The sequence below is a fragment of the Mytilus edulis genome, chromosome 4, assembly GCF_963676685.1.
Source record: "Mytilus edulis chromosome 4, xbMytEdul2.2, whole genome shotgun sequence".
In the NCBI taxonomy this organism is placed as follows: domain Eukaryota; kingdom Metazoa; phylum Mollusca; class Bivalvia; order Mytilida; family Mytilidae; genus Mytilus; species Mytilus edulis.
In genome coordinates, this window is record NC_092347.1 from 84,345,001 (window position 1) to 84,361,421 (window position 16,421).

General features: G+C 31.1%; 1 protein-coding gene across 1 annotated transcript; it reads left to right on the forward strand.

Moving 5' to 3' along the window:
- Positions 1-98: 98 nt before the first annotated feature.
- On the forward strand, positions 99-15,802 carry LOC139520790 (calcium/calmodulin-dependent protein kinase type IV-like). Its single transcript, XM_071313738.1, has 12 exons — positions 99-272; positions 3,166-3,244; positions 4,243-4,305; positions 5,303-5,385; positions 5,824-5,896; positions 6,712-6,750; positions 7,484-7,535; positions 7,944-8,018; positions 10,906-10,981; positions 11,326-11,443; positions 12,105-12,263; positions 14,040-15,802. The coding sequence occupies exons 1-12, from the start codon at positions 181-183 to the stop codon at positions 14,142-14,144; spliced, it is 1,014 nt and encodes a 337-aa protein (XP_071169839.1). The 5' UTR covers positions 99-180; the 3' UTR covers positions 14,145-15,802.
- Positions 15,803-16,421: the final 619 nt, after the last annotated feature.

Genomic DNA, 16,421 nt, shown 5'->3' on the forward strand with positions numbered 1-16,421 from the left:
TATAACCAAAAACAATAAAAACCCTATTTCGTCGATATTAACGTCCTTTTCATCATTTTTAGATCATTTTGTATTTCCCGCAATTTTTTCTTTTTTCCATTCGGAACATGTTTAGTATCCACGTGATTATCTTGTTGACAGCATCGCAACAGAAGGAAGCTTTCTGAATATCTGATCAAGATGCCAGAAAAGAAACAAGAATATTGGATACCAGAAAGTATTAAAGAAGTATCGTTTGAGGAAAAATATGAAATCCTGACAGAATTGGGAAAGTATGTTTTCTAAAGGATACAAGGTGCCCGTGAAGAACGTTAGTTACCGCATTATTTACATCTAACGATTACCTCCCTTGAAGGCTTGAACTATATTTTTGCCCCAAAATTTTGTGTTTTTGTATCAATAAAGATATAAATGCAGACATGTTGATATGAAAAGACTTTAGATTATGATCAGCGATAAAATTCAATCTGAATGTTTGAAGTGTTGCCAGTGATCGTGGTGTCAGGGAAAAGGGGGCATATTGTCATTGCATTCATTTTTCTGCTAGTTCCAACTTGATTTTGAATTGAAGTTTCTAGTATTTCATATATTAACAGTATTGGAACAACTGAAAACTTTTCAGTAAATAGGACCAGAATATCTATCCAATTAATCAATTTAATGGGATTAATTAGACGATTCATACAAGTCTGGCAACTTTTGAAAATTATAATCTGGCAGTGTCAGATATCCTAAATTTGCAGACATTACCTAGTTTCGTCATATTTCACAAACATGTTTCAAAAACAGAATTGTTTTAGTCTTGCGTAGGAAAAAATCTTAAGCACAGCAAGAAAAACCCGCACCCAGAGACGTGTTTCAGCTGGCCAATGCCCCAGAACAAAATTGTGTACTAGTGCAGTCATAGTGGACATCATTCTAAACTCCAAAATATATAATTGAACTAAAATTTAAACTCGAACAAGACTTACAAAGGCCAGAGGCTCCTGACTTGGTACAGACTTTGGACAAGCGCAAATATGCGTCGGGGTTGAACCTGTTTTGTGAGATCTCAAACCCCCCCTATAAATTATAATGTACATTTTTTGTACCTCAAGCCAATTTAGGAAAAAACAAAAACACAGCAATATGCACAGTAAAACTTGGTTCAAAAGAAGTCTGAGTCCAATGTCAGAAAAGGTAACAAAAGAAACTAAAAAAATTGGCAATGATACATGTATAAATTAACAGAGGACTACTAGCAGTGACATGCCAGCTCCAGACCTCAATTAAACTGATTGAAAGATTATGTCTTCATCATATGAATATCCACCACAAATCCTCCCTTTAGCGGTTTAGTATAATACCATCATAAATTATATATGAAAAGAACATAAACCGTATCATATAAAAAAGAAGATGTGGTATGATTGCCAATGAGACAACTATCCACAAAAGACCAAAATGACACAGACATTAACAACTATAGGTCACTGTACGGCCTTCAACAATGAGCAAAGCCCATACCGCATAGTCAGCTATAAAAGGCCCCGATAAGACAATGTAAGACAATTCAAACGAGAAAACTAACAGCCTTATTTATGTAAAAAAAAAATGAACAAAAATCAAATATGTAACACATAAACAAACGACAACCACTGAATGACAGGCTCCTGACTTGGGACAGGCACATACATAAATAATGTGGCGGGGTTAAACATGTTAGCAGGATCCCAACCCTCCTCCTAACCTGGGACAGTGGTATAACAGTAAAACATAAGAACGAACTATAAAAATCAGTTGAAAAAGGCTTAACTCATCAGATGGACAAACATACAAGTGGACGTGGCCCGGTACTTATACATCCCGACACAAAAAGACAATGAACAGATCTGAGAGTACTCGCAGTTATCTGACAGCTAGTTCAAAGCCATTAACAACTAATTAAAAAATCATGCATCTAAGACTAAACTATCAATCCATACACATCCGTACACATGCCAACATCTGGTTTTTGTCGAGCCTCCATCTTTTAGGGCTAGACTGATCCGGCGGTGGCTATACAGCTGCATCGTTTTGTGGAAGACAGGTGGAAGACCTGGATACTTGATACTTTGTATATAGATGCCTCATGTTACGAACTTTCCGTCAGTCAAATGTCCAATGTCCTTGACCTCATTTTCATGGTTCAGTGACTACTTGAAAAAACAGTTAAGATTTTTTGTAATGTTAAATTCTCTCTTTAATATTATAAGTAATAGGATAACTATATTTGGTAAGTGCGTACCTTGCAAGGTCCTCATGCCCATCAGACAGTTTTCACTTGACCTCGACCTCATTTCATGGATCAGTGAACAAGGTTAAGTTTTGTTGGTCAAGTCTATATATATTTATCTCAGATACTATAAGCAATAGGTCTAGTATATTCGGTGTATGGAAGGACTGTAAGGTGTACATGTCCAACTGGCAGGTGTCATCTGACCTTGACCACATTTTCATGGTTCAGTGGTTTAACTAAAGTTTTTGTGTTTTGGTCTGTTTTTCTTATACTATATTGCAATAGGTCTACTATATTTGGTGTATGGAATGATTGTAAGGTGTACAAGTCTAGATGACAGATGTCATCTGACCTTGACCTCATTTTCATGGTTCAGTGGTCAAAGTTAAGTTTTTTAATTTTGGTCTATATTTCTAATACTATATGCAATTAATAGGTCAACTATATTTGTTGTATGGAAGAATTGTTAGCCGAACATGTCTGCCTGGCATGGTTCATCTGACCTTGACCTCATTTTCATGGTTCATAGATCAATGTTTAGTTTTCTTGGTTAATGTTAAGTTTATGTGACAGTTGTAATGAAGCTTTATATTTAGGAGTATCAACATAATGTCAATGTTTAGTCAAGAAGGCGAAACATTTCAGCGTGTGCACTCTTGTTTAGAATACATGTGTTTATTTCCAATGCAATGTCTAATGATTAAACAGTCATTTTTATGAGCTTCTACATGTTTATAGTTAACATTTGCCTGTGTATTAAAACAATAAAGAGATGGTAGATCTTACATGTCTTATAGGCACTTGATATAATACATGTACATTTGTGTAACAAGGTATTTGTAGTTTTGAATTGACTGATTAAGAACATTTATGTATAGTGCTTTCATTCCAAATTTGTATGTTTTCAGAGGAGCTACTTCTGTAGTGCACAAGTGTAATGATAAAGGAACAAGTAAGGCTTGGGCTGTCAAAATAATAAACAAACGGGTACGTAAATTACAAAACTTTACAAAGGTTTGTTGATTATATAGATACTTTTGTATGTATGTGAAATGAATTATATATGGACACAATTAGTTGCACCTATTTGACAGGGTCATATATGCATTTAGGATTTGTATGTTTATAAAAAAATGTTACAGATTTATTAACTAGATTTTCAGTGGGAAATCTAGGTCTTACATTTGTAATTATGGTTGCTGACTTTTTAACTTGAAAATGAGTTACCCTTAGAATTTTGTGGTCAAATATTTTCAAATCTTACATTTACTTTTTCAGTCTTTGTTATAATTATTAAGGAAATGAGTAATACATGCATGAACTGCACGGACTTCTTTAAGCTAATGTGTAAGTGATATTGTCACAGTCTTCATGCTTAACCACTGGTCCTACGGTTTTGGCTTGTAAAATTGCTTTTAGACTTGTCAAATTCTTCTATACAAGCCAACGGAAACAAACTAAAATTTTCAGGCTTGTGGACTCAAAAGTTAATCATGAAGGCTGTTGTCAGGATTGCAGTTTAACCCTAAACATGATGATACATGTATCTAGATCTGCAAGTAAGCCATGTAGAATAACAATGTATCTTCAATTTGGAATTATTTTATTTTTACTGTCAATATTTTATAATTCATTACATTAAACATGTACATGTACTTCACTTTAAAATTTTATTTTTACAGTCAATATTTTATAATTCATTACATTATACATGTACATGTACTTCAATTTTAAATTTTATTTTTACAGTCAATATTTTATAATTCATTACATTATACATGCACATGTACTTCACTTTTAAATGCAAGAGTTTGATTGGTTATTATTACAGAGGAGAAACATGTACATGTACTGTGGATTCATTGATATTTGTTGAATATGTAAACCATGAATTAAAATGTTCAACATTTTCTAAACGCTTGTATGCAGACTTCAGCATGTATATATGTTAAATATTTTAAATGTATTGAAATTTATAATTTCAGGTTGACTTTAAAGTTATCAATACAGAAATTGGTGTTTTACTGAAATTAAATCATCAAAATGTGGTATGTACACTTTTAAAGACGTGGTGTCAGACAATTTTTGGCAAGAAGACTCACACATTTGTTTATATCAATAACAACAATATAAATAGAAACTTAATCTAGCAGACATTACTGTTTTTATTAGGGATGGCAAGGATTGCTCTACAATTTCAGACGAAAGACTGTTTAATTAATTGTCTATTTTTTGTTACAAGTAGTGCACATGAAAGCATTCCCTCGGAAGGAAAGGAAGTTGCTGGTACCATTATAACAAATAGTATCCTTAGGATAAACATATGTATGTTGTTATTTTATTTTATTTAGTATTACAATGGGAATATTTCCTGTGGGGGTTACTTCCTATATTTTTAGTGGTATGAGTGTGCCACAAAACAGGGTCCCTTTTTCATGCCTTGCTGGTTAGAACAGGGTCACTTTTTCATGTCCTGGTGGTTAGAACAGGGTCGCTTTTTCATGCCCTGCTGGTGAGAACAGGGTCTTTTTTTTTTAATAAAGTATTTGTTTAGAACAGACTGGCTTATTTAACTGTTTAAGATACATTCTACAACCCGGGTCTTGAACTGCATCTATTTTTTATGATCTAGAACAGGGTATACATTTTCTGAGCGTGTATAGAAAAGGGTATGTTTTTCAATATTTTTGTTTAGAACAGGGTATATTTTTCAATGTTTTCTGGTTAGAACAGGGTATGGTTTGGCAAGTGCTGTCGGCACAGTTATACCAGAAAGGATAGTCAGTAACCCCCCTGGGGGATATTTCAACAGAACTAAAGTAAGTGGAAATGTGAAGAGAAATATCTCAAGATGTATAACAGGCAAACGAGTATCCGATTACTAAAACTCTACTCGAGTACTCGTTGCCATCCCTAATAAAAACACATGTGCATCATTCATTTGTACAGATAAAGTATCTGAATTTTATCTATGTTTACCTCATTTCCTTTGTTTCAAGTATGGTATACATTTTGCTTGTATTTATATGTTTATTTGCATTTTAGATTAGACTTAAAGAAATATATGAAACACCCCAACATATATATCTAGTGTTAGAGCTAGTGAAAGGAGGGGAACTGTTTGACAGGTAAGGAAACCAGATAAAATTCAACTAGTTTGTAAAATGAAAAGATTGTCATTGCTGCATAATGATTGACCTTCCACCACAACAAAAGTTAATCATAGTTGTCATAGATTCTGAATAGCAAGAAAAAAAATTAGAATATTTTTTAAAAACTGGAATAATGCTTCAGAACTTATACAGAGATTCCATAATTTGACTAATACATGTGTATTATTTGAGGATTGCTATTGTTGACTTTGGCCTTAAAGCCAGGTGTGCAATAGATCTGTATGTATCCATAATTTCTATTTTTAAAACAAACTTGATTCTATATAATTAACTAATATGCAATTAAACTCAGATATTATAGTATGTTTTTATGATAGTGACAAGAGGATTGTCTGTAAACATACATTGAAGTATTTTTTTAAAAGTTGCATAACAATTAAAATATGTTTTCAGGATAGTGACAAGAGGATTTTACTCTGAGAAAGATGCAGCCGCTGCAGTAAAACAGATGCTTATTGCTGTACAAGTAAGAAAGCCATTACACATAAATTAATCCAGGTCCTTTCATTACGGTGGTACCAAACACCTTGACTAAAATTAAATTGGCATGATAATTTTCATAAAATTTGGACAAAATATTTACTTTGCCCCTTTGGTAAAAATGTAAAAAAAATAAAAAACTTGAACTCCATACTTTATCGGAAAAAATTCATTGGATATCCAAACGCTGATTTGGACCATTGAGAAGCTTAATATTTCTTTAATAGAAAATGAATAAAATGTTGAGCTTTTTTTTACAGAGTTATCTCCCTGTAGTGTTATGTACCACCTTGATTAAGCTCCTACTCACAACCACCTGAACTCTATTCATATTCAATTCAAACAACTACATTTAGATTCAAGATTCAAGATTTATTAGGAAAACACTCAGACACATTTAGATTTTATTTGAACACTCAGACACAGATACATGTGTAACATGAGGTCATACATAATAGCACTATATAAACATATATACAATGTGTTACGAGAGGTCATTATTGATAAGATATATACATTAAATATGACATTAAATATGACAGAAATGAACATGTGATTAACAATAGTATAATACTCTTATTATACTATATCAACTACCTGAAAAAATCTCAAGGATATTGAGGTTTTTCAGTTGAATCACCATCTTGCTGAATTTTCTTGTTCATACTTTTTTGTCAAAATTCAGGTTAAAAAAAACCAGGCAAACAAGAAATGGGCCATAATTAAATATCATTTGTCAATTTTTATAGTTGTATAGCTTAAAAACTACTAATATTTATAAATTATTTGTCTTTTGTTCAGTATCTACATCAGAATGGAGTTGTGCACAGAGATTTAAAGGTAAGAATGTTAAGTTGATTGAAAGAAGAAACCTTGGAATTTGGAATCATGGGAATTTGATCTTTTGTCTTTAAGTTTTATAGCAAATATATTCTTTAATTTTTGGTATAAAGTGGTTAATTTTTTTTAACATACATGTACCATGAAAAAGCACTGAATCTTGATTTTGAACCTGTAAATTTTTGGTCATGAAGATTTTTTCAGTTATTCTTGTAATCATTGAATGATTTCAATGCCAAAACAAGTTTGTCTGCTCTGTGGTCGGGTTGTTGTCGCTTTGACACATTCCCCATTTCCTTTCTCAATTTTATTGATTTTAACACATGTTCTGTAAATTTTATGAATTATTTACCAAAGCTTATATTACTTTCCTTAAATGAAATTTGAATTATTAAAAATATGAATAGAGATGTGATTATGATTGCCAATGAGACAATTATTCACAAGAGTCAAAATTAAAGCCTTCATCAATGAGCAAAACCAGTACCATACAGTGAGTTATAAAAAAGATAACAGGGAATCAGACGTTCAAACAAAAAATAATGAATAGAACTAGAAAGTTTGTTTTATAGCTTCAGATGCTCTATACTGTATTGATGGTACATTTTATTAATTTGTTAACTAAATATATATTATCATCATGTCTGTGAAATATAATTTGATACATTTTCTGATGATTAGGATTATTTATGATTAAGACTGAAGCAATAATTTATTGATAACTCTTTTTTAGCCTGAAAATTTATTATATGAAGATCTCAGAGAAGACTCAGCTCTCAAAGTTGGTATGTAAAATATTATACAGCCACTCTAAGAGTGGGGGCTTTATTGCATTCACCTGATTGGCTTGTATGTCTGGTTGTCCAACAAATATTCCTGTCAAGCTTTTTTCATTTAATGCTGAACAGAATGACTTCATACTAAGTCAGCAGATTAACAATGATGAGTTTCAAGTGTGAGCTTTTCTGTATGTGTTGTAGCACCTATTTCCTGTTAATCAATAGTTTGAACTAGAAGTGAGGGTATGTTTACTAGGACCACTTACTTATTAATTTGAGTTCAAAGTTCAGGATTGGTTCAAAAATAATTTTCTAGCGTGAAGATTCCATGATTCAATATTTGTGTCCATTTTTTGGCTATTTTTTTTTAATGATTATATAAGATTACTTTATTAATTAATTTGAAATTTTCAGCTGACTTTGGATTATCTAAAATATTAGACCATGAAGTACAGATGAATACAGTTTGTGGAACCCCAGGTTACTGTGGTATGTACTGTAAACAGGAATAGAACTTTTAATTCTTCATGTTAATACTTCAGTTTCATTATGTATATCTCTTTCATATTCATTTGATAAAATTTACTGTTTGCAAAAGCATGAATTGTTCTATATAATAAGAATGTTCTTATCCCAGGCATACAAACAATGCCGTATTTTGCAAAACCTTTTCAACTTTTGATCTTCAGTGCTGTACAACTTTGTACTTTTTTCACTTTCGATCTTTTATATCTGGGCGTCACTGGTGAGTCTTGTGTGGACAAGACGCGTTTTTGGCGTATTGAATTTTAAACCTGATGCCTTTTGTTATCTATTAATCATGCTTTTCTTTGTCTAATATGTTCTCCTTTTGAGCTCACCGGGCCCGAAGGGCCAAGTGAGCTTTTCTCATCACTTGGCGTCTGGCGTCCGTCGTCCGGCGTTAACTTTTACAAAAATCTTCTCCTCTGAAACTACTGGGCCAAATTTAACCAAACTTGGCCACAATCATCATTGATGTATCTAGTTTAAAATTTGTGTTTTTTGACCCGGCCAACCAACCAAGATGGCCGCCATGGCTAAAAATAGAATATAGGGGTAAAATGCAGTTTTTGGCTTATAACTCAAAAACCAAAGCATTTAGAGCAAATCTGACATGAGGTAAAATTGTTTATCAGGTCAAGATCTATCTCCCCTGAAATTTTCAGATGAATCACACAACCCATTGTTAGGTTGCTGCCCCTAAATAGGTAATTTTAAGGAAATTTTACTGTTTTTGGTTATTATCTTGAATATTATTATAGATGGAGATAAACTGTAAACAGCAATAATGTTCAGCAAAGTAAGATTTACAAATAAGTCAACATGACCAAAATGGTCAGTTGACCCCTTTAGGAGTTATTGCCCTTTATAGTCAATTTTTAACCATTTTTCGTAAATCTCTGTGATCTTTTACAAAAATCTTCTCCTCTGAAACTACCGGGCCATATCAATCCAAACTTGGCCACAATCATCATTGATGTATCTAGTTTAAAATTTGTGTTTTTTGACCCGGCCAACCAACCAAGATGGCCGCCACGGCTAAAAATAGAACATGGAGGTTAAATGCAGTTTTTGGTTATTACTCAAAAACCAAAGCATTTAGAGCAAATCTGACATGGGGTAAAATTGTTTATCTGGTCAAGATCTATCTGCCCTGAAATTTTAAGATGAATGGGACAACCCTTTAATGGGTTGCTGCCCCTGAATTGGTAATTTTAAGGAAATTTTGCTGTTTTTGGATATTATCTTGAATATTATTATGGATAGAGATAAACTCTAAACAGCAAAAATGTTCAGCAAAGTAAGATTTACAAATAAGTAGACCCCTTTAGGAGTTATTGCCCTTTATAGTCAATTTTTATCCATTTTTCGTAAATCTTAGTTAACTTTTACAAAAATCTTCTTCTCTGAAACTACTGGGCCAAATTTTACCAAACATAGCCAGAATCATTATTAGGCTATCTAGTTTAAAAATTGTGTTTTGTGACCGGGCAAACCAACCAAGATGGCCGCTACGACTAAAAACAGAAGATAGGGGTAAAATGCAGTCTTTGGCTTATAACTAAAAACCAAAGCATTTAGAGCAAATATGTCAAGGGGTAAAATTGTTTATCTGGTCAAGATCTATCTGCCCTGAAATTTTTAGATGAATCGGACAACTGGTTGTTAGGTTGCTGCCCCTAAATTGGTAATTTTAAGGAAATTTTGCTGTTTTTGGTTATTATCTTGAATATTATTATAGATAGAGATAAACTGTAAACAGCAATAATGTACAACAATTTAAGACTCAAAAATAAGTCAAAATGACCAAAATGGTCAATTGACCCCCTAAGAAGTTATTGTCCTTTATAATCAATTTTTAACAATTTTCATAAAATTTGTAAATTTTTACTAACATTTTCCACTGAAACTACATGGACAAGTTCATTATAGATAGAGATAATTGTGAGCAGCAAGAATGTTCAGTAAAGGAAGATGTACAAACACATCACAATCACCTAAACACAATTTTGTCAAGAACTGTCTGCTCCCTTTGATTAATTCACATATGCCAAGGTGAGCGACACAGGCTCTTTAGAGCCTCTAGTTATTTGTATTATAGTCCTGTAATATTATGTTGTCATTTCAATGTTATATTTAACTTTGCCATTGAAGTGCGAGGTTTGGCATGCCATAAAACCAGGTTCAACCCACCACTTTTATTCCCCTTTAAAAGTGTCCTGTACCAAGTCAGGAAGATGGCCATTGTTATAATATTGTTCGTTTCTGTGTGTGTTGCATTTTAACGTTGAGTCGTTTGTGTTTTCTCTTATTTTTGAGATATTGAGATAAGACGTGGCACGGTACTTGTCTATCCCAAATTCATGTATTTGGTTTTGATGTTATATTTGTTATTCTCGTGGTGTTTTGTCTGTTGCTTGGTCCGTTTTGGTGTTGTGTCGTTGTTCTCCTCTTATATTTAATGTGTTTCCCTCAGTTTTAGTTTGTTACCTCGATTTTGTTTTTTGTCCATGGATTTATGAGTTTTGAACAGCGGTATACTACTGTTGCCTTTATTAATTACACAACTGGTTTTTTTCCTGTGAAAGTTTTTATAACCATTACTATTCATTTTAATAGGGAAATATTGAATTTTATCATCCCTAACAAGAGTAAAATCTTTCCATACTGAGAGAAAAATAAAATACAAACGATTCTTATATCATATACAAAATAATTAGTTCCTTCATTACATACTAACTTCCAGAAGACAGGATACTAAGGAAACATATAAAGATATGTATCTATTCATTTACGGTAATATATATGTTCTTATAAAGATTTTAAATTTAAATACTACTTCATAATATTTCAGCACCAGAAGTATTGGCAGGAAAAAAATACACACCAGCAGTAGATATTTGGAGTTGTGGAGTTATTACATATATCTTGTAAGTGACTTTTTTTTAATTACAATTGAGACTGAACATACAGCAGACAAAAAAGAGATTTTTACAACTTCATGACACTTAAGTCGTTCTTCTATAGTCTATGTCAAATCAACAAAACTACAAATTGAAGCAAAAATTGAAGACCTGTATATACACCTATATACTGCAGCTACTTAGTTACATGCTCCTGGTGATGAAGCCTTGTGTTCCTGGTGCCTATAAATCCAGAAAAATACATTCAACCTGTAGTGTTTTTTAAAGTGTTGCATAATTTTCAAGGATTAACATTTTCTCATTGTGGTTTTTAGGTATAATTCGAAACATTTTTTAACTTTCCTTTTCAGGTTATGTGGTTATGAACCATTTTACGAAGAATCCGAAAGAGAAGTTTATAAAAGAATACTGAAAGGAGATTACCATTTTGATTCACCATTCTGGGACAGTATTTCATGGAATGCTAAGGTTAGATATCACATTGTAAATTCAGAAATGTTTTGTTCAACAATAGACAAATAAGTGAGATAATCATGTTGTGGTTTTAGGTAATGCTGCTTAAAATTAATAATGCAATGTAGGGAAATTTAATTGAGAATTTTCATTTATTGCAAAATTATTGAAATATCCCAAAATTTTCTGAATTTAAAGTAATAATTACATGGTACTCTACTTGCACCATTCTACCCTTTATTTTGCATTTTGACATTGTTTATTTGCTGATGACTTGTTTTTCATAAGACTCTCAATTAGGTTAAGAGTTTTAACCTTTTAGATTCAATCCTGATTATGCTGATTAATTGAATGATGAGAAACAGTTTATAAATCCGACGGATTGTCTGAATGACCACTCTAGAGTAGTATTGCAATAAACACTTTTTTGTTTAAATGTAAGTGCAAAAACAAACAAGTATGAAGAGAGGCTTAATAATTCCTAAAGTCTAAAACTTATAAAGAAAGTGTAACAAAGTAAGAGTGGAAGGTATTTTTTGCTAATCAAAAAAAATTTCCGAGGATAATTAAGATTCAGAGGTTTGTAGACTTAGAAACTTATTAATGCAAATATAGTTATGTTGATGGGAGGCACAGTTTTAACATAACATGTCAAATTCTCAATATTTCTATACAGGATTTAATAAGCAAAATGCTCCAACTTGATCCCAAGAAAAGGATAACAGCTGATCAAGCTTTACAACATCCATGGGTCAAAGGCTCAGCAGCTAAGAATGAACATATGGCTGAAGCTCAGAATAAGATCAAAGAATTCAATGCAGCCAGAAAGATGAGGGTAAATATATAAGCATCATTAGAGATGCAGAAATATGGGATTTTACAATAATAGCTATAGATAAACAATTTTTACAGATATTCCATATATTTGTATTATAAATAAAAAATTGAGAAGATAGAATTTCAAATTTACCGAGTTACATGCATACAAATGAAGATTGAAAAAATTGAATTATGACACCTTTTAGCTTTTTATGCCCCACCTACGATAGTAGAGGGGCATTATGTTTTCTGGTCCGTCCGTCTGTCGTACCGTTCGTTCGTCCGTCCGTCTGTCCCGCTTCAGGTTAAAGTTTTTGGTCAAGGTAGTTTTTGATGAAGTTTAAGTCCAATCGACTTCAAACTTAGTACACATGTCCCCTATGATATGATCTTTCTAATTTTAATGCCAAATTAGAGTTTTTACCCCAATTTCACGGTCCACTGAACATGGAAAATGATAGTGCGAGTGGGGCATTCGTGTACTGAGGACACATTCTTGTTATACCTACATATGAACATACTATTTTCTGTGTCAATTAATACAGGATAGTATAGGGGCTCTTTAAGAAAAGTTCAAATCATATCAAGTTTTGATGAATTCAATAAAGCCCATTTTTATTTTTATTTATAAGAGTTGTAATTTTCTACTAGTGGCAGTTTTTAATTATTATTCAAAATCTTGTCTGTACCTTTATCATATCCAATTTGAAGCAAGAAATTAAAAAAAAAAAAAAAAATGTGATAAAATCGAAAATTTCATCTTTTGCTTTATTTGTTTTCTTTAGGATGAAGGTATGACTTCTAAAACTTGCAGTCAAACTCCTAACTCACCTGATTTAATTTTGAAAAGTTTCCTTTTAACAAGTTTTGAAATTGACACTACCACTGATGTTATTTTCCTTTGTTTTATATGACACTGAAATTGGTACACTGATTAGTTTTGATTTAATACTTACCTTCTTATTAATTTTAAGTTGATAATAATGGTAGATGGGGAAGCAATTTACTGTGTAAATATATTATAACTCCAAAAGTCTAATTTGCAATTTTCTTTTTAGGAAAATATTTTTTGTATATCCATGCAGATTTGTCATTTTGACAGATTATGTAATTCAATATGTAACTTAATTCTTCTTGATCTATCAAAAACATAATGTAACTAGTTTCAAGTGGTGATAAATATATACTCTCCTCTTTTCTTTCTTTTTTGTTCCATACCAGATATTGCCAGAAAGCAAAGTTAAAACAATAAGTTGGGATCTTGTTCTTAAAACTATAGTTGTTGGCATTGTGATGAACAAATATTTTTGTCTTATTTATCAATAAATTCTACAGCATTTGGACCTATGTAGAATTTTATGCTTCTTCTTCGTAAAGTATATTCAACTTGAAGTAATTCATTAAAAATTATAAATGTGTAGAATTTCATAACACTTGTCCCAGATTAAAGTTTCCTTTTTTTTTACAAAAAGGAAGAAAGAATCTCATTTAAAATCTGGCAAATACAAAAATTCTAAATATTTTTAATATTCCTGTATTTTGGAAATGCATGACTTAAATGTATACACACATATATTTGATAAACCATTGACTTTGAATTAAATTTCCTAGTTTTTAAATGATATGTCTTTTTAAAATTCTAATAGAACCATTTATTATGTAAGATTTGAAAAATTGCAAAATGTAAATTTACTGTTTTTTATAAATATCTGTTTTAGATAAAATGTACTCTATATCTCTATGTATGCTTTTGGAAGCTGATTTGTTTGCTGACATTTTGTTTTTATTGCAGGCAACAATGGATGCAACGTTATTAGCTGCTCGAGTCGGCCGTGTACAAGAACTCCTCAGTTCAATTAGTGATGTATCACAACAATCGGTGCCTATGGAAATGTAGTTGTATTTGTAATGACTGTGATATTAACACATTGAATACTTCACAATGGTTTGCAATCATCATATCATGGAAAATGTTGACTCCGTCCAATCCAAAAGAATTTTAGTGTGATATTTGATCATTTATCTGTCAGTGTAATATCAAGAGAGAGAAAACTATTTATTCTCTGGTCTTAGACAATATAAAGGACAAGGGTTATATTTATTGTTCTAACATTAAGCAAAAGTAATGGAACCTATTTGCTGATTATCCATTTTGTAAACCAAAAAAATTTGGTGAATTATGATGATTTTTAATCATACCCCATGTCTGAAAAAAGGTTGAAATACACTCAAAAGAAATAGATAATTAAATTTCAAATATAATTTGGTTTTTCAAAATTCTCCTGTTTTCTATTTGTACATTATTTTGATTTATCCTTTTGTAAATTAAATAGAATAAGAAGATCTTGTAAAAAGTTAAATATTCATGTATATTTTTAAGAAGATGTTAATTATGTTAGATCTATCCATTTGTACTTATTGACTGCAATTAACAGTAACAAACATTATAAAAAGTTGTTATTTTTGCTAAAATTAAAGCACATGTCATGATGACCTAGTATTGTTACATAATAATAATATATTAAGATAAATAGAAGTTTAATGAAATGTTTTAATCATGGCAAGTTTATTCTTGAATATTTCCTAAATATTTTCTAAATGTATAAATTATGTAACTACTTTGATTGAACATGTCTTTTGTTAATTGCAGATTTGACATACGTTTCTTTTTCTTATTTTCTTGCACTTTCATATCTCCTTTAGAGAGATTATTGTTAAGGTGTTCTTCTACAAGAATGTATCTGTTAAACAAGGAATAACTAATAGAATTCTTTGCCAAATAAACTAGTGATGTAAAAAAACCACTTTACCGTTTTTTTCAATCAATGGTATATCTAAACAATTCATTGTCATAGGATGGTTCTGGCAACTGCCAGAGCTCTAGAGTGGGAATTTTATGAGATTTTGTATTTTTGTATTTTGAGGGGATGTCCTTAATTTTAGGGAATGTCTGGGCTCCATTTTGTTGTATCTACTACACACATTAATATATAAAGAGCCCAAATAATATTTGAAATTTTTAAAATACTTATGATGCAACAAAATTGTACGGTTTTCTGTATCATAAATGTGTTTTTGAATCTTTTTCAGTAAAACTTTTTTAGGTAGATTACATACTTTAATTGCATTTCTACTCAATGATTTTTTTTTGTGTGTTTGAACTTAGGTTAAATATTCACACACATATTTTGCTATATAGAAGTGATACTTTGTCAGCTGGCAACTCGAAACTGACTAAAGGAATCTTAGTGCATCATTTATATAGTTTACTTTGATAATTGTATATTAAAAAACTTTTCAGTAGTTTTTGTACATATCTAATAAAATTAACGGTACCAATAACTTTACATAGTTTTTTTTTTAATATATTTGATATTTATAATTGATTTTGTATACAACATGTTCAAATATGTTTTTATTCTGTGATAGTTTTAATATCTTTTTTCTTTCCTTTTTTTTTTTAAACATATTTTTTTTTTTATTGTATTTACAGTACATAGGCAAGAAAATTGAAATGTAATATTTTATTGGAATAAATATTTGTTATCTAGTTGATTTCACTGTTAGTTTAACTATTTAACAAGGAATACTGTGTAAACTGCTATAAACACACATGGTGTTGAGTTGATTATTGTTGTTACTGATAGATCTTTTGTGGAACAGGCATGTATGTCCATGCAGCATTTTAATCTTAGTATCTTTGATGAGTTTATCTGCATAGATCATCAAGAATGACAGAAAGATGTTATTCCAAGTAAACTTCTAATGTTACATTCACAATTTAAACACAAGCATGTATTGCTTTACATTTTTGCTTAGTGATGTATAAATAAATATTCATTTTGAAATATACCATGGAAAAAAGTTTTCAATAGAATATTGACATAATCATATAATCCAGCCAAATTTCAGTGCAGTGATCAAACTCTTTTTATTTCATGCAATGTATTAAACATTCCCACATGCTGATAATATAAGACCAGGGAGAAAGATTTTGAATGTGACCTATTTTCAAACTGGAACCATCCTTTATCTTCACTTCATTGTGGAGGTGACAAGACAGGGTAGGTTTTGATGGAAATTTAAATCAGAATTAGTTAAGAATGAAAACTGTGCAATGTCATTAAAATTACAGTCCTTCAAATTATAGGGCTTATGATCAAGTGGAGTAGTT

Coding starts and splice junctions, on each gene's coding strand:
- LOC139520790 (XM_071313738.1), top strand. CDS start 181: ATGCCAGAAAAGAAACAAGAATATTGGATACCAGAAAGTATTAAAGAA. Junction 5,386..5,823: donor GGAGGGGAACTGTTTGACAG/GTAAGGAAACCA, acceptor ATATGTTTTCAG/GATAGTGACAAGAGGATTTT. Junction 10,982..11,325: donor GGAGTTATTACATATATCTT/GTAAGTGACTTT, acceptor TTTCCTTTTCAG/GTTATGTGGTTATGAACCAT.